General features: G+C 41.9%; 2 protein-coding genes across 2 annotated transcripts in view; one reads left to right on the forward strand and one right to left on the reverse strand.

Annotated features, from left to right (window-relative positions):
- The first annotated feature begins 1,200 nt into the window (after window positions 1–1,200).
- Window positions 1,201–11,111, forward strand: etfa (electron transfer flavoprotein subunit alpha). The gene is made up of 12 exons (XM_071416908.1): window positions 1,201–1,343; window positions 2,999–3,148; window positions 3,274–3,355; window positions 3,519–3,601; window positions 3,850–3,949; window positions 5,612–5,722; window positions 5,953–6,054; window positions 6,149–6,217; window positions 7,094–7,176; window positions 9,515–9,580; window positions 9,703–9,783; window positions 10,751–11,111. Exons 1-12 carry the CDS (start codon window positions 1,305–1,307, stop codon window positions 10,784–10,786), a joined length of 1,002 nt encoding a protein of 333 aa, XP_071273009.1. The 5' UTR covers window positions 1,201–1,304; the 3' UTR covers window positions 10,787–11,111.
- Window positions 11,112–11,620: 509 nt separating this feature from the next.
- Window positions 11,621–19,039, reverse strand: part of tmem266 (transmembrane protein 266) — a 45,342-nt gene continuing 37,923 nt past the window's right edge. Inside the window, 3 exon segments of the mRNA XM_071416907.1 lie at window positions 11,621–12,813; window positions 12,922–12,984; window positions 18,223–18,415. Of these exon segments, the coding sequence (XP_071273008.1) occupies window positions 12,167–12,813; window positions 12,922–12,984; window positions 18,223–18,415 (903 nt within the window). The 3' untranslated portion in view covers window positions 11,621–12,166.

Here is a 19,039-nt window from a genome sequence, read left to right on the forward strand (position 1 = left end):
GAAGTGGAATGACACTCAGTAATGGTTGCAAAAAAAGGACTATGTGCAAACCACGGCCCCCAAATATTCTAATGAGCCACCGCCTTCAGCTGGGCTTGGTATGGGCTAGCCGGTGCTGCAGAGGAGGCTGGTGGGAGGAGCTGGTCTAGGGCAGGGTTTCCCAAACTTGGTCCTGGGGCCCCCACTGGGTACATGTTTAGTTTTTTTCCCTAGCACTATCAAAACTTGATGATGAGTTGGTTATTTAAATAAGCTGTGTAATGCTAGGGCAAAAACCAAAATGTGCACGCAGGGGGTGCCCCAGGACCCAGTTTGGGAAACCCTGTTCTAGGGCAGGGATGGGCAACTTTGATGGGGATGGGGGCCACAAAAAAAAAACTCATTATAAGGGGCTGCAGTGGCTTGCAGGTCTATCTACCCATATCCATACCCACACATGCAGTCAGAGCTGACCCTAGCCTTTTTGGTGCCCTAAGCAAAATATTATCTGGCCTCCTGGTGGCCTGTGTTGGGCTTGTTGTGGGCTAGCCCATGCTGGGCTAGTGTGGGCTTGGTGTGACCTTGGTGTGTGCTAGCCCGTGCTCACCTTGCCCACCATATACCCATGAGGCCAATGGGGTCATGGTTGCTGGGCATGGTCTAGGCTACTACGGATTGGTTACATCTCTCCAACCTACATGTATGGCAAAAGTAATTTATGGCAAAGCAAGAACTGGCCCCGAACCAGTTATCACATTTTATTTGGTGTGCATCGTCTTGCCCGGTTCAATGTCGGTCCCTTTACTCTTCTCATAGCCACATAGGCTACTAATTTAAATTAGTATATTTACAGATCTGGATTAAATGGATATGCATAATGATTTTGTTGGTGACAATAGTAGGCCTATCTAGTTTTCCCTGTTGTTAACACCCACCTACCCAGTCATCATGGACCCGAAGGCTACAGGGTAGGACGGTCATCACTATCTTCTATAGACACAAAGTCATTTGTACAATTTATCTTCATAAAATGTGATTTTAAACCTAACCTTAACCTCACTAATAACTTTATGCGTAACCCTAACCTTAAATTAAGACCAAAAATAAGCTGTTGAATCTGACTTTGTTACTGTGGAATCTGACTTTGTGGCCATGGAAGCTACTAGTGGAGACCGTGGTCTCTGAAATAAAATTGTATTCTGCTCCCACCTAAAACGGAAGTGATTTTAGTCCATCCATAGTTTTGTCTCGCGAGAACATTCTACAGCTGTCAGAGTTCGTTCTAGGAAAGTAGCATTTGGCAACATCGAATAGAAGGGTCCAAGATGCTTAGAGCTGTCAACAAAACACATTTCAAACAATTGGTAAGTACACAATAGACATATATGATTATATTATATTAACTAGCTAAGTAACTTGCTATTCATTCGCAATGTGGCAAATGCAAATCAGCACAATGTTGCTGGTGCTTAATAGACAGTTAACGTTAGCTAGCAAGGAAGCTAGCCAGTCAACTAGCTAACTTAGCTTACTCGTTAGCTAGCTGTGCACAGTGAACGAAATGGCATAGATTTTTTTTCTATATTAATAAAAATGAAATAAGTCGATTGCCACAGTTTGAACATCTGATCATAGTTGATGGCACAGCTAGCGTCATTAGCTAGCTGAAAATAGCTAGCAGTTAGCTAGCTTACTTATGCAACCTCGTAAACAATCACTTAAGAAACAAACAAAAAATGGCCATGCAATGATTTTAAAGACATTGAAGCACCATTTCAATAAAGACAATAATTTAATGTACACTAAATCTATTAAACATGTATTGTGCTGTGACGTTGTCTAGACTGCTGTGAATGACCTCTACTCTAGAAACTGTCATTCAGACACAGGTTCAGATAGAGCAGCTGGTACTGTCATGTTTTAGCTTGGTGATAGGCTTGATACTCCCTGTCAAAGGTTGTATAAGCAAATGTATAGCTCTGATGTTATGTCAGATTGTTTACAGAAGGGTTTCACAGCTCCCTCCTCCCCTGAGGTGGTGTTATGTACTAGTTCACACTTTCTGCTATAACTGACCTCCAATAAATAACCCACTAGATGTTGCTTTCCCCAAAAAGCTACACCTGAACAGAACCAGTAGTATCCTGTATGAACTCAATATTAATGTTTCCTTGCTCTTTATTGGACTACCCAAAATGCTCTCATATTATTCATAGCTATTAATCATGGGTGTTTAAGTTTGAAGTACATGGCATTAGAGCCATGTAATCAAGGCCGGCTCATCCATTAGGCAGACACATAACACCTCACATAATTCTACCTAAATACAATGAAAACTTCTCTCACCCAGTGGCATATGGGCTATTTAGGTGAGCGCTGATGCCGCCCCATGAGGAGCGTTGCCCACTTTGCCAAAGTCAGGGGCGCAAAATATTTATCTTATCCATGCCCAGCACGCCTCTCCAGGGTGCTGTTGGAGAGACACAGCGCTGCGGCTGTGTTTCAAATACAAATGCGCTTCGATTTGAATATGACTTTTCCTAAAAACAGGACAGGCCAAAATAAAATGGACAATATGGAATGAAATTAGCCTACTCACGACTGCTGTCCTGGAGTTTAACTCTGTGGGCTAAATTGTCATGAATTAGTGATTTCAATTGTACATTCATACATTTTTGATGAGCTGATCATAGCGAAGAAGAAAATACTTCATAATTTCTCACTGTGTAAACACATCGATTCTCATTGCAAATAGGCTCAAAATAACTCCTGGTAAACTTGGGTAGCTGATATGCAGATATTAAATGGCCAAAATGATTAGGCCTAGTATTAGGCCATGGTCATGAATCAGACGGTACAACATGGATGGGCATTCATAAAATTGCATTACAGGCCGACACTGTAGGCTACACTATTCTAGTTTTGCGGGATAGGAGGAGGGAAGCAGAATGGCCAGGACTGGGGCTGAGTGTTATGTTAATGTTATGTCCTATTTACTGAAAATACCTTTTCCCCATAGTCTGGTCTCCTCCAGAGGTTTCAAAGCACCTTGGTGGTGGCAGAACACAACAATGACAAGCTGACCCCCATTACGCTGAATGCTATCACTGCAGCCAAGAAACTGGGAGGAGATGTGTCCTGTTTGGTTGCTGGAACAGACTGTACAAAGGTAAGTTAAAATCGTTGGTTTGATCATCAGACTAATAACCTGTTGAAAATGGATGATATCCAGACCTACACTGTTCGTGTTTTTCTTCAAGGGATTGATTTGCTGTATATTTATAATCTGTTCAGGTTGCACAGGAAATCAGCAAAGTTCTGGGTGTGAAGACAGTTTTGATTGCTCAAAATGATGCTTACAAAGGCTCTCTGCCAGGTATGTATATCCACAGTGTGAAGCAGATGCAGCCGACAGATTCACTGAAGCTGTAAATGAGTTGGAAGTTTTACTTCTATGTAAAGTTAGTATGTTAAATTTGAGGGTTATTTTCTGTCAATTTGCATGTGGTGTTAACTGCAACTTGCATGTCTTTCCATAGAAGCGTTGACTCCACTTATCCTGGCAACTCAGAAGCAGTTCAACTTCACCCATATCTGTGCTGGAGCATCTGCCTTTGGGAAAGTAAGCTTATAACACCTTTATATACATAGCTTCAGTGAGTTCATTTGTTACTCCTCAGCAAGCTGTCTGCCTGCAGATGATTTCATATAATGGATTTAATTTCATACGGCTAGTGTAAAAAAACATAGCTGTTATCAGTATGCTGTATTTTTCAATCATGGTTTCTGGAAGTTATTTGTAGGGCATCTTTGGCTGATTGTTACAGATTGCCTTGTATCTCTGCTTATTTACCATCCTGTCTTTTGTAGAACCTGCTGCCCAGACTGGCTGCCAAGTTGGATGTTGCTCCTATTTCAGACATCATCGAGATCAAATCCCCTGACACCTTTGTCAGAACCATCTATGCTGGTAACTAGCTTTTTGTGAACGTGTTACAGTATATTTGAACTTTTGTACCTATTGTTTCCCCCCCAAGCCAACCTAAGATGGCGTTCATATTTATTGACCACATTATAAATCACCAATGCAGTTTAGACTGCTTTAGAATTTTTTTGTTACCCTATATGGATCTTGTTTGAAATTATTATGGGAAATCATGTCAATTTCTAACTGCGTTTGGGACTGCTCTTACAAATTAGAACAGTAACTCACCACTTCTCCATGTACACAGTACTTACATGTACCATAGAGAACCAGTTTGTTTTAGAGGTCGACCGATTAATCGGAATGGCCAATTAATTAGGGCCGATTTCAAGTTTTCATAACAATCGGAAATCGGTAATTTCTTTACACCTTTATTTAACTAGGCAAGTCAGTTAAGAACACATTCTTATTTTCAATGACGGCCTAGGAACGGTGGGTTAACTGCCTTGTTCAGGGGCAGAACGACAGATTTTTACCTTGTCAGCTCAGGGATTCAATCTTGCAACCTTACGGTTAACTAGTCCAACGCTCTAACCACCTGCCTCACGAGGAGCCCGCCTGTTACGCGAATGCAGTAAGAAGCCAAGGTAAGTTGCTAGCTAGCATTAAACGTATCTTATAAAAAACAATCAATCAATCATAATCACTAGTTATAACTACACATGGTTGATGATATTACTAGTTTATCTAGCGTGTCCTGCGTTGCATATAATCGATGCAGTGAGCATTCGCGAAAAAGGACTATCGTTGCCCCAACGTGTACCTAACCATAAACATCAATGCCTTTCTTCAAATCAATACACAGAAGTATATATTTTTAAACCTGCATATTTAGCTGAAAGAAATCCAGGTTAGCAGTTAATATTAACCAGGTGAAATTGTGTCACTTCTCCTGCGTTCATTGCACACGAGTATAGAGAGAAATAGTCCTATAATTCCTATAATAACTACAACCTAAAACTTCTCACCTGGGAATATTGAAGACTCATGTTAAAAGGAACCACCAGCTTTCATATGTTCTCATGTTCTAAGCAAGGAACTTAAACGTTAGCTTTCTTACATGGCACATATTGCACTTTTACTTTCTTCTCCAACACTTTGTTTTTGCATTATTTAAACCAAATTGAACATGTTTCATTATTTATTTGAGGCTAAATTGATTTTATTGATGTATTATATAAAGTTAAAATAAGTGTTCATTCAGTATTGTTGTAATTGTCATTATTACAAATACATTTTAAAAATCGTCCGATTAATCGGTATTGGCTTTTTTTGGTCCCCCAATAATCGGTATCGGTATCGGCGTTGAACAATCATAATCGGTCGACCTCTAGTTTGTTTATAAATCTAAAGCTAAATCAGCTTTTCGGCAATACCAGCTTTGATTAGATCCCAAAAAGCAAAATTTTTCAATTGCACTAATGGGCTATGAATAAATCAGAATTATCCACTTAAACCTTTGCTGTTTGTCATGTCCAAATAGGTCTTATGGAAAACTCATGGTGTACCTTGAGCCCAGAAGATATTTTATCTTTTAGACTCTATTTGTGTGAAATGAATTTTCAATTTTAATTCCCAGTTGTCATCAAAAGAGTTGCATGTGGTAGTTACAAAACTGAACATCACTGTTGTTTGTCTGGTTCACAGGAAATGCTCTCAGCACTGTCAAGTCTAATGACAATGTCAAGGTTTTCACTGTCAGAGGGACATCCTTTGAGCCCGCTGAGGTGGAGGGAGGCAGTGCTACATCAGAGGAAGGTAGCTCCAGTACTAACCATGCACTGATACACACCCGAAAAGCACACATACAAAAGCCATTGTTCTTGTTTATCATTCTAAAATTAATTTTTATATTTCCTGGCTGGATGACATATTTGTCAGGGTATAGTTAAAAGCAAGAAGACATGAGACAGTTTGTCCTTGAGATGCAGTTTTGTTATTTAATATGATTATCTGATGTTTCCTCATGTGTTGTTTGTTTATTTCAGTTGCTGCGTCCGCTCCTGCTGGGATGTCAGAGTGGCTGGAAGCGTCCTTGACCAAGAGTGACCGGCCAGAGCTGACCAGTGCTAAGGTTGTGGTGTCCGGAGGTGAGACACCTAACTTCATGCTTTTACTTGACAAATGAATTGATGTGTATGCCAAATGTTTAAAGAAATCATTAGTGTCTTGCCCTTCTTTTAGGAAGGGGCCTGAAGAGTGGAGACAACTTCAAGCTGCTGTATGACCTTGCTGACAAAATGAATGCCGCAGGTAAGTGCGTGATTAGAATGAGTCTTTGAATGTTGACCTGCATATACAAATGCAAGTTCTGCATCTGAATAAGTAGCTAGGTCTTCATCCAATTGGTGACAGACTTTCATGCAAATACTCTAGAATCCGCATAAAGAAAACATGTGCATTTTCCCACCAGTGTTGTGTTTACACCAAATAGACTTTTTGCGGATAAAAATCAGTGCGTGATGATGTAGTGCACACAAATTTCATGTACCGAATAAAAATCTGAAGTTTAATATGTTTCCATCGCTTTTCCAAATCTACCGATAGTTTTGTCACAACTGTTGCATTAAATAGCAAATGTGCCTACTCTGGTCTTAGCACGTGTACTCCAGTCAACAGCTGGCAGATAGTGTTGGTAGGCTGTGCTGCTAGGTTAGTCTACATGAGATTATTATGGATAACATATTATGGATAGAATATTTGTATTTGTCAAACGACAGTCAAGCATCAATCATCATGTCACCAGAATAAGACCCTCAATATTTATTGTAAAGGAGCATCAAGATCACCGTGCACTTTCACCACCCTGTGAAGTTCATCATAACTTATTTCATATTCATCTGTAGCTTAATAAATTGCATGGTTTCCCGAGTCGTAGTGGGAGGACCACACACCATATGATTGTTATTATATCAATATTTCTCGCATAATGAATTTTACCGATACAAAAAGATCCCACCATGTCGAATGAACAAATGATCTCTCGGCATTTATACAATTGTACCGAAATGTCCTGTTTCCATCATAGCTGTCGTGATTTTTTTATACGGTATGACTTTACAATAAAAATATTGGTGAAGAAATTTGATTGACAGCAGTGAAGTAGGTTTGAATTGATTCTCCCCGCAGTTGGTGCTTCCAGAGCTGCTGTGGATGCTGGATATGTCCCCAATGACATGCAGGTTGGACAGACTGGCAAGATCGTGGCCCCCGTAAGTGACAAACTCTAGATAATTTAACATTCATCCTATTCTTTGATAGGCAATGTTGTGCTCACAATGGTTTATTATGTATTAATTTTGCACAATTATTCAAGATAAACCTTTTGTGGAAACATGGGTGTATACTTACAACAAAATAAATCAGAAAATGCATAGATATATTTTCTGAGTTACCCACCCAGTATTGATTATTGTGCAAATTGCCCGCAGCTTGACAAAGGCCTGTTACTTTAGATGCAAACACAATTCCTTAAATTCAGTGTTCTAAAGATGGATCCCTTAGCCCCTTTTAAAAAGGTTAAATTTCCATTATCCGGTTCAAATGGGATATCCCAGCTGTGATTATCCACACATTTGAAATGTAGTTAATGGCACATTTATGCTCCTAAATGATTTAGCTGATCCATTAGAGAGCAGAGCACAGAGCACATGGTATCTGCTCAGAGCCCCAGACCAGGCCATTCTGCCCAAATTGGATTTTGCTAATGTTTTGACAAGCTTGTGACATTTGGGCTTAAAGCCCATTTTATTGTTTTTGTTTTGTTTATGAAACAAACTCTGCTATTCTATCGCTCGTGCAATGATGTCTGAGGGGGGAAAAACAGTGTTCGTTGTTTGAAGTAACACCATTGTCACAAACGGATGTGGCAGTTTCACCATTACGGATTCCAGCTTTAATGTATTAAATCAAATTTTAATGGCACTATTTTTATCCTGTTCATATTTGTCAGTCAGTTATTCATAGCCCTCATGCAAACCATTCAGAGGATTCAAGTATTAAATGGTCATTTTTGATCGCTACCTTCCGGCATTGTTAGGACAGAAGAACCATGCATGTCATATAAGTGTTAATGTCTGTCTGACATCTTTTTTTATTTGACAAATGTCCCCTTGAATAGCACAAAACTGTGTTCCTTCTTGTTATGTGTATTTGAATGATCCACTTTTGACAGAAGGAATATTTAGCTAATCAACTATTTGCAGGCTTTAAATAGTAGTTATATCCACTATTGAACTGCTCCAGTTAGTTTTTCTGAAATTAAATTTGAAAGAATCTCACATCACAGAATTATTTGACATTTAGTGTTTCTGTCAGTATATTGTATTCATATATTCATATATTGTATTCATAGCTTTTGCATATTTATGTATATCAAAGGATCGTCACACTAGCATTCAGTAGCCTAAAGTCTTTATAAGACTGTCTTCACCCTACTGTCCTGACGTTTACAGACAGTGTGCCGTTGTATTGTTTATGTAATCTAAGCTGTGGGGTGTCATGCCTGAGCAACGTTTCAGGCGAGTACCACATTCGGGTAACAGCTTGGCAACGGAGCAGCCAGGTTGTCATGTTGCGGTCTTTTGTTGTTTTTATCGGTTAACAATAGCATCACCACAGTTGAACGACTAGCTACCAATAAAATCATGTTGCTTGCAGGGAGTTGCTTTCACACCTGAGGGAATGCTGGGTGTGAAATAGTAGGTTGAAACAGTGCTTTATGCTATTTTTAGCAACACAACAGCAGGTAGCCCTGTCTAGCCTTCTAATTGAAAATGCTAAGCTGCTAGAAGAGCTTAAAGAGACTAACTCTGAGAAGATTCTCCAAATAGGTTAGACATTGGACCCTTGCTAGTACCTTTTTGTTTTATTTATTTTTATTTTTCATATTTTTGTATGTACTCTGATCTTTCCATACGGTGATACTACAACATGTTTTGTGGTCATTTTATCTCTGCAAGGACAGTACACTTGCTGGATAGGACAGTGCCGCTCATGGTGAAATATTGGGCCTCAATTCTAGTCGTTGGCAGACTTGTGTTCATAAATTGATGTTCTGCTCCTTTGAGACTACTCCAATAACATTAAGTAGCACTGAAATATTCATATGGCAGTGCATTACGCTGAAAGCTTCTGATGTGTTTTCCCCATAGGTGAGGTGGATGCTTGGGAGGGTCCTACACTCTGCTACACCACCCCCCAGCACTCCCCCTCTGAGAGATTACACAGACCTGGTCAGGGTCAGCACTAGAACAGCTCCATACTCTAACCCAGGACTGTCCTGCAATCAGCTGCATCTGTACTAGGGTGCCAATGACGACCTTAGTGGTGTCATGATGGTTTTCTGGAGATTGATGGAAAGTTATTCAATAAATATTGTAGGCCCACATATTATACTAATGGTATTGAGTCCGTTGCAGGCATTCCTACAGTAAGTTGTCTTACCTGTGTTCAGCAGCCTGAAACAACTGGGACTACATAGATGTGGCGGTGCACCAAGCGCTTGTATTATGCTGATACAGCTTGTTCGTCATCTTGTTCTCTCTGTAGGAATTGTACATCGCTGTTGGTATCTCTGGAGCTATTCAGCATCTGGCTGGGATGAAGGACAGCAAGGTACAGTACAGTTAGCATTCTTGCTTGTTTCCTCCCTGTCCCTTTATACCAGAACGTTCTGTCATGTATATAGAATAGGCATGCTGCATTATTTATGAAACACATTTTGCTTTGCACTACAGACTATTGTGGCCATCAACAAGGACCCAGAGGCTCCCATCTTCCAGGTGGCTGACTATGGTCTGGTGGCTGATCTGTTCAAGGTGAGATAGCAGGCCGACTGTGTTGGAGGAATATTCACCCACTCTTGCCATGACTGAAACTAACCCAACACTGCACCAGCTTTCAGCACAGCGCTGACTAGATGATCAGCAAGACACCAACATTTCAATAACCAAGACATGACAACAGTGACAATCAGAATATTACATTCACTATTTCCCTGATCAGTGTTGCAAGAACCATTATTATTCCACCTAATGGAAATGTGTTGAATTATTGAGGTGCTGAATTAATCAGAGGTGAGTTGTGGCCAGAGCCTGCTGTTGTGTAGAGATACAACAGCGCTCCTTCAAACCATATGTTCTCAGGTTTTATTTTCTCTTCCCTTGTGCCAGTACTTTACATGCTTAGCTGCCCTCTAATGTCTGGCTGGCACATATGGCCAGTGTGGCAGAGGGTTGCCACACTCTTGAACAAGAGGGCCCGTGCTTTCGGTGAAAGTGTAGTAGCATTTATTTTCATGTGTGTGTAATGTTGTTCATCTTTTATTTACTATGGCGGTGGTGGTGTGTGAGAGGCCCAGGTGTTATGGGGAAAGTCCGTAAAAGTGATTGGTTATAATAGCTCGTGGCAGCAGAGTTGTGACCTGCTGGTTATCAGCTTACATGTGATAACTCATTCAAATGTATGGTCTTTCTCCTCTTCCTTCAATTGAAAACTGATCTGTGGGACACTCGACTCGGGCGCTACTGATATAGTTTATCAGTATGTCATTCAGCAGGCAACCCCGCTCATGTCCCTTTGATCAGTTACTCTCAGAAAATGAAAAGGTTTATCAATGACTTGATCTTAAATGGTGTCACCCCAAACCGTGAGACTCAACACTTACATTTATCTAAAAGTTTAGTCGCAAGCACACATTGTGTCCATTGTGTCAACCTTGCTAGATATGCCTGGTTAGGGGGTGCAACCATCTTAAATTACTCTGTTTTGGCTTTGTCTCACTAGGCTGTCCCTGAGATGACTGCAGCATTGAGCAAGTGAGCCAAAATTCAGCTCAGCAGCCGTACCGTCACTACCTGGGTACCAAGACCACATGGTTACAACTCTCCTACAATCTCTGCCTTAAACGTTTCTGGAGCTACTTTTCTGGGAACACTAATAATGTTATCATCCTTCTTCCTAAATGGAAACAGAACAACACTGTTTATAAACCGGACATCTGTTTTTATTGACGTAGCTATGATAATGCCACAAATAACGTTTTGCTTACCTGGCGTAGGTGATATTTTTGTTCCCTGTTAATGCATATTTTGTAACATGTATTTAACGTAGCGTCACAATAAAGGCAATCTTCAGGAAGTTTAAACCTGCCTCACTAATGCACTTTTATTAATGTGTCGTCCCCCAAAAGGTCTTGGTATCAATGATAAAACTGACTGTAAATGACTGTTCTTTTACCATGTTTGCCTTTTAATTGCTTTTACTCTGCACTGACTTCCCTTCATGATCAATTTACAAAATGGCTGTTGACATTTAAGTGCACGGATTAGATTGCCATGTCTAAAAGCAGATATTTTTAAAGGTCCATGCTATAATACTTTTTCTTCTGACCAACACTTTACATAACATCTTCAATTACAAATCCCTTGGTAGCTGATTTGGTAGCTGAAACATCCCTCAATTGCTCAATTGTCTGGCTTAAAAATATTTTGTCATATCATTTGAATACAAACTTTAGCATTGATAATGTAGAAAGACAAAGGTAAGAAATAAGCTGAGAACACAGCTCAACACATTAGAACATAGATCAAATGTACCCTGCATTAGTCCGATCAGAGAGGACTGTACTTAATGTTGAGGTCGAGAAACTCCAGGTTGACTTTCAGTATGGTTTGTTTATAAAATGTCTGATTAGTGTGGCTCATGACATCATAATATGATAGCCAATTAGTAGTTGTTTTGTGATCAGTCTAGTGTCTCCAATCCCTAAGCAAGTATATCAGACAAACAAACCACCCAGTTCCACCCACACACACCCAGCCCCATCGCTAAATTATATCACATTCAAAAGCATCAGCGCCAGTCACATTTCTGCTGAGCCCTGCTACCTCAGAGCTTGGGCTAATGCCCTAATGCTGGTTTCTTTTGGTGACTCCATATACTCATTTGTGGCAATTCCTGATAGATGTTCTGTGCCTGCTCACTAAAGCATGTTTCCCTGTCCTCAATGGACGATGGGCTGTGCTGGCAGAGCTGCCATTCACAGTCCCAAGGTGCTTTTGGCAATGAGGAAGATGGCTGTATGCCAGTGGAGGATGCCTCTGAGTTCATGTCTTTAGTTTTAGTCAGTGAGTTTCAGGAGGGTCTTTGAGGAGTGAGTCAATGCTGGCTAAGAGATACAATACCCCGTGTAGCCCTTTCCTATGTCTCGGGCAGGCTGCTGACAGTGGCATCTGCCTGAGATAGCCTGTACTTCTCCTCCATGAAAGGCTCCCTGGCCTGCAGGTGGATGAGGGGCTTGGTGTGGAAGCCTCTGTGGCTCTCCTTGTTCCTCTTGTTGTAGATGTTGAGCCTGTGCTGCAGCTCAGGGCTGGTCTTGGTGGAGCCAGCAGGGCTGGGCAATTTGAGGTTGACAGGGTCCAAGCCCTTCTGGCCCAGACAGGAGTCCTCAGACAGCGAGGAGAGCAACTCCTGCACCACGGCGCTGGGGTGTCCTCTGGGGCCAGGCTGTGTGCCCAGGGCCAGGGGGCTGCAGTAGGGCGGGGGGTAACAGCGCTGGCCGCTGTAGGAGTCTGTGGAGGTGGAGGCCTCGCGGACGGTGGAGCTGCAGTCGGTGGTGGAGCCCAGGGTGTGGCTACTTATACTGTGCTGGTGGGCGCTGAAGCTGGAGCGAGAGCGGGACACGGTGGTGTTGGAGGCCTCGCTCACAGAGCTACCCGTCCGCTGCAGACAGCTGGACGCTGCATCTGCACTCACCAGAGACGAGGGCAGCTGGCTGGGGTTATTGGGCAGGTGCACATCTATGGCTGCAGTGGTGATGACACGAGCTGGGTCTGGGATCCCAACATCTACAAGAATCACAAACAACTTGGACTCAATACATGATCCTGCTGACTGTCCGCAAAGCAAAGTACACAAACAAACCTGTGAGGGTGTAGACAATTGTTTGTTCTTACCACTGCTTGCCTCACTGTAGTACTGGCTGATGTAGTTGTTCATGTCATCTTGAACAACATGATCTGAAAGAAATAAGAAACAAAATAGGTATGTACTCTTTCTCAGAAACAATTGAATGAGTTAGATGTTTGGTACCCTTATCTAATAGAGATTGTGACAATCTATTCCCATGTTTGTTCTGTAAAGATCTCCCAGAATGCATCAGTCAGATATTCCTGACCAGAAGGTTGAACCCATAGGAGCAAAGCAAGGAATGTAAAAAGAGGTGAGGTGGTGGGTAGAAGGGCCTGTGGCTGGCATCTCTGACCTGTCACAGTTTACCTCTAAGTGCCATCCCCATTCCCTCAGGACCACTAGACAGATGGGTTTTATTTATGTTTCTTCTTCAAATATTCATTTTAAGACTGTTCCAAGAAGGCAGGGGATGCTCGGACTAAAATGTGGCGTCAGAGACAATCACTCTGCGATTAATAACACATGAGCATGTGAGGACCACTTAAAAGGCTGCAGTCTGACACAGCCTCTCTGTGAAACCTCAGATATCTCATCTCAGATATATAGCAGAGAGAGGAGCAGGGTGATTTATGTCATTACTAAAGGAAAGTGCTTTGTTTCTCTACCTCCTGCAACTTATGATCTGTCTCCCTTTGAAAGTTTTATGGCTCCTGTATTCATTGGAGTGTTTGTTCAGAATTTTAAAGACTTATGTTTTGATAATAGTTCAGTACCCCCATGCCAGTATGCCAGTCACCCTGCACTCCTGCACTCCTTCTCCTGAGACATGAAAACAAACAGTAGGTTTAGGCGGATGTTCTCCTCATGATTAAATCCGATCGCGGGTTATAGGCGTTGCTGCTTTTAAAGGCAATGTTCCTGCGTTCGCGGAGATCCCATTCACAGAAAACGCTGTGGAAAACAATTGGAAATTGCTATTAAAAGGTCCTGAAAAGTCCTTTTGAAAAGTACTTTTTCTCTCATGGCTAACTACCAGGAAGTTTGAAGAGACAGGTTGAGTGGGCAGGGAGCTTATATTGAAGAGCTCGCCTACATTGACAGCTCTTTGAAACTCCTATGTCAAGCAACTTGGATGCAGTGAGCAACTAATTTGTTGATACACAAAGCAACTCAAAAAACATTGAAATTGCTTCAATGATGCCAATTTTTTTTATACATTCCCATTTGATATGTCTCTTGTGATGCGGTTCACAGCAGTACTGACGAATGTGTTGTCATGACAACTGTCAGAGTTTTGAACGACCCTTCCCCCTCCTTTGTTCCGTGCTGGCTGAAGACCCAGCTAACCAGTAACTAGCTAACACCAGACACAGATGAAAGGGGAAACATATAAGTATCTTTGCCATAGATGAATATGGTAAACATTTAATTATATTTGCTGACACCCTACAGTCAAAGCTTGGCACCAGTAGAGTAGCTATCTAGCTATATAAACCACGCCCCTCTGCAAACACACCTTTTCCCATGTAGGCGGTACTTATTTAAATTAGGCAAGAGAATATAAATTTTACCATTGGTGTATTAAAATGAGATTAAGGTGATGTCACCATGTCCATGTTTCCAAGTGTTTGATATGGGGAGGGGACCAGTAACTTTATGATCAAACTTTATCAATGTAGAAGCAACAGTTATTAGTCGTCATACTTTGATCTGGTTTCCTTCAAATATCATCACATTTTATGAAAAACATGATTTTGACTGTTCATACATAACCTTTATTTATATATTTTGCATTTGAAATCAAATGTTTTATATGAGGCGACAGTATAGAATGTCACCTTTTATTTGAGGGTGTTTTCATAGATCTGTTTTACCATTTGGAAATGAAAGCACTATGTATCTAGTCCCCCCATTTGAAGGTGTCATAACTATTTGGAAAAATGTATTTATAGTGTATAAAATGTTGTCAACATTTTTGTATTTGTTCCCATATTCCCAGCACACAATAACTACATCCAGCTTGTGACTCTGCAAACTTGTTGGATGCATTTATAGTTTGTTTTGGTGCTGTTTCGGATTATGTTGTGCCCAATAGAAAATAATGATAAATAATGTATTGTATCATTTTGGAGTCATGTTATTGTAAAAAAAAAAATATATATATATGTTTCTTAACACTTCTATGTTAATGTGGATGCTGCCATGATTAAGGATAATAATGAATCAATTGTGAATAATGATGAGTGAGAAATTTACAGAGGCATAAATATCATACTCCTCAAAAATGATATAATCCCCTGTTACTGGTAATGGTGAGAGGATAGCATGATCTTTGTGCATCTGTAACTTTCTCCCTCATCATTATTTAGTATTCATTCATTATTATCCTTAATCATGGTAGCATCCACCATTCTTATTTACAATAAAAGTGACTCCAAAATGACTCAATACATAATTTACCATTCATTTATATTGGGCACAACGTAATCTAAAACACAACCAAAAAACTACGAGTGCATCCAACAACTTTGTAGAATCACAAGCTTGATGTAGTTATTACGGGCTAGGGATATGGGACCAAATACTACACTTTTGACTAAATGTAATACACTGTAAGTGAATTTGTCCAAACACTTAAGACACCTTCAATTTTTTTTATTTAACTAGGCAAGTCAGTGAAGAACAAATTCTTATTTACAATGATGGCCTACCCCGGCCAAACCCGGACGACACTGGGCCAATTGTGCGCTGCCATATGGGACTCCCAACCACGGCCGGATGTGATTCAGCCTGAATTCGAACCAAATCAAATTTTATTAGTCACATGCGCCGAATACAACAGGTGTAGACCTTACAGTGAAATGCTTACTTACAAGCCCCCAACCAATAATGCAGTTTAAAAAACATGAATAAGAATTAAAAGTAACAAGTAGTTAAAGAGCAGCAGTAAAATAACAATAGCGAGACAATATACAGGGGGTACCAGTACAGAGTCAATGTGCGGGGGCACCGGTTATTTGAGGTAATATGTACATGTAGGTAGAGTTATTAAAGTGACTATGCATAGATAACAGAGAGTAGCAGAAGTGTAAATGAGGGGGTGGCAATGCAAATAGTCTGATTATCCATTTGATTAGATGTTCAGGAGTCTTATGGTTTGGGGGTAGAAGCTGTTTAGAGATAGATGCTCTCGATGCTGCAGCTGTAGAACCTTTTGAGGATCTGAGGACCCATGCCAAATCTTTTCAGTCTCCTGCGGGGGAATAGGTTTTGTCGTGCCCTCTTCAAGACTGTCTTGGTGTGCTTGGACAATGTTAGTTTGTTTGTGATGTGGACACCAAGGAACTTGAAGCTCTCAACCTGCTTCACTACAGCCCTGTCAATCAAAATGGGGGTATGCTCGGTCCTCCTTTTCCTGTAGTCCACAATCATATCCTTTGTCTTGATCACGTTGAGGGAGAGGTTGTTGTCCTGGCATCACACGGCCAGGTTTCTGACCTCCTCCCTATAGGCTGTCTCATCGTTGTCGGTGATCAGGCCTACCACTGTTGTGTCATCGCAAACTTAATGATGGTGATGGAGTCGTACCTGGCCATGCAGTCATGAGTGAACAGGGAGTACAGGAGGGGACTGAGCACGCACCCCTGAGGGGCCCCTGTGTTGAGGATCAGCATGGTGGATGTGTTGTTACCTACCCTTACCACCTGGGGGCGGCCCGTCAGGAAGTCCAGGATCCAGTTGCAGAGGGAGGTGTTTAGTCCCAGGGTCATAAGCTTACTGATGAGCTTTGAGGACAGCATGGTGTTGAACACTGAGCTGTAGTCAATGAATAGCATTCTTACACAGGTGTTCCTTTTGTCCAGGTGGGAAAGGCCAGTGTGGAGTGAAATAGACATTGCATCATCTGTGGATCTGTTAGGGCGGTAGGAAAATTGGAGTGGGTCTCGTGTTGACTGTTAATGGTGTTGTGAGCCATGACCAGCCTTTCAAAGCACTTCATGGCCACAGTCATGAGTGCTACGGGTCGGTAGTCATTTAGGCAGATTACCTTAGTATGGCACAGGGACTATGGTGGTCTGCTTAAATCATTTTGGTATTGCAGACTTGGACAGGGAGAGGTTGAAAATGTCAGTGAAGACATTTGCCAGTTGTTCAGCGCATGCTTGCAGTACACATTACTGATACTCCGCCTGGCACTACGGCCTTGTGAATGTTGACCTGTTTAAAGGTCTTACTCACATTGCCTGCGGAGAGTGTGATCACACAGTCGTCCGGAACAGCTGGTGCTCTCATGCATGTTTCCGTGTTATTTGCCTCGAAGCGAGCATAGAAGTAGTTTAGCTCATCTGGTAGGCTCGTGTCACTGGGCAGCTCTCGGCTGTGCTTCCCTTTGTAGTCTGTAATGGTTTGCAAGCCCTGCCACATCCAACGAGCATCGGAGCCGGTGTAGTACGATTCGATCTTAGTCCTGTATTGACACTGCCTGTTTGATGGTTCGTCGGAGGGCATAGCGGGATTTCTTATAAGCTTCCGGGTTAGAGTCCTGCTCCTTAAAAGCGGCAGCTCTAGCCTTTAGCTCAGTGCGGATGTTGCCATGGCTTCTGGTTGGGGTATGTATGTACAGTCATTGTGGGGTCGACGTCATCGATGCACTTATTGATGAAGCCAATGACTGATGTGGTGTACTCCTCAATGCCATAGGAAGAATCCCAGAACATATTACAGTCTGTGCTATCAAAACAGTCCTGTAGCTTAGCATCTGCTTCATCCAGGGACTGTAGTGCCTTAGACCGGCTGCATCACTCGGGAGCCCATTGGGGAGGGGACTAAACACATAAAGTGCTTCACTGTCCAAATAAACACGAAGGGGAGTGCATATTTACATAGAGGATCTTGTCCTCATTCAAACAGCACTCCCATAGCACTGAGGTTTCCGACTCAGAGGTCCCACACTGTAGGCCTCCCATCAGGCTGCTGTTCTTGTGGAATTATTTTCCTTGTACAGTACTCTACTATTCTATCCTCCCTGGAATCTGGTGTGGTTTGTTAGATGTCTGTTGTGGTTTCCAGGTAAACGGAGAACATATTTTCGACCAAGCCAACCTCTGTTAACAAACATGACCCAAAGCACAGAGCACTCTGTTCATTCGACCACTCTGCCTGGAAAATCTTATCTGACTTGGCAAAGGCATCCCTCTATTCCCTTGGCTTCAAGAGAGATCCTCTTTGGTTAGAAACCACAGCCAGCAGGCAATCCCTAGAGATAGAACCCTATGACATTGTTCTATCTTGATGAGACAATCTGCAGTTTTCTGATGTAATGCTACCAGATCAGGGTGTGGTACCTCTAGAGGCCGCTGCCTCCCTGGCTTTAGCCTGGCCTCGCTGATCGGGGCCCCCAGGGGCCAGGCCGTCCACCTCCTGGAAGCTGCTGCTCTGCTTGCCCCACACATGGTGGATCTGCATGGCAGCCTCTCGCTCTGCTACCAGGTCCAAGTCCTGCTGAGCCAGGTGGGCCCGCAGCTGCCTGATCTCAAACTAATAGAGAGAGAGCGAGAAAGAAAGAAAGAGAGCGAGAAAGAAAGAGAGCGAGAGAGAGAGAGAAAGAAAGAGCGAGAAAGAGAGAGATAGAAGGGGGGGGGTGGACAAAGGGAGAACATACATGTGTTATCCTTGCATACAAACACCTGAACACCCTTTAAGAGCTCTGGTCCTAACGTCCAAACCACTGTATCTCATCCATTAACTACATTACTGGTAGCTGTTGGCTGTATTGCCAAACCCTGACTTGTGTCACACTGACCCTTGCACACATAAATAGATGACATATACGTATGTACACATTACATATCCCTCTAATGGTTAGAACATAAACCTTTTCCCTCTTGGGTCAACAGGACCCAGCAGGGTTGTACAGTGACAGTCATAAGCCCTCAGCTTTACTATATTACAGGGACAAATGTGACTGGATCATTTTCCTGAATGGAAATCCCATTATGGGAATAACATGAATGTTGTGAATCATTATGACTGAATACAGAACCTGATAGTATCTCCTATTAAGGATATGTAATGTATTTATGTATTCAAAGGGTCAGTGTGACACAATTCAGTGTTTGTCAGATTAAAAGTTTGGTTATTGCACTAATACGTGTGTGAATT

Source organism: Salvelinus alpinus, chromosome 9, assembly GCF_045679555.1.
Source record: "Salvelinus alpinus chromosome 9, SLU_Salpinus.1, whole genome shotgun sequence".
Classification (NCBI taxonomy): domain Eukaryota; kingdom Metazoa; phylum Chordata; class Actinopteri; order Salmoniformes; family Salmonidae; genus Salvelinus; species Salvelinus alpinus.

Bases quoted from the DNA above. Each gene is read 5' to 3' on its own strand.
- etfa (XM_071416908.1), top strand. From the start codon at position 1,305: ATGCTTAGAGCTGTCAACAAAACACATTTCAAACAATTG. The intron at 5,723-5,952 runs GTAGCTCCAGTA...TGTTTATTTCAG, and splicing joins CAGTGCTACATCAGAGGAAG to TTGCTGCGTCCGCTCCTGCT. The intron at 6,055-6,148 runs GTGAGACACCTA...CCCTTCTTTTAG, and splicing joins TAAGGTTGTGGTGTCCGGAG to GAAGGGGCCTGAAGAGTGGA.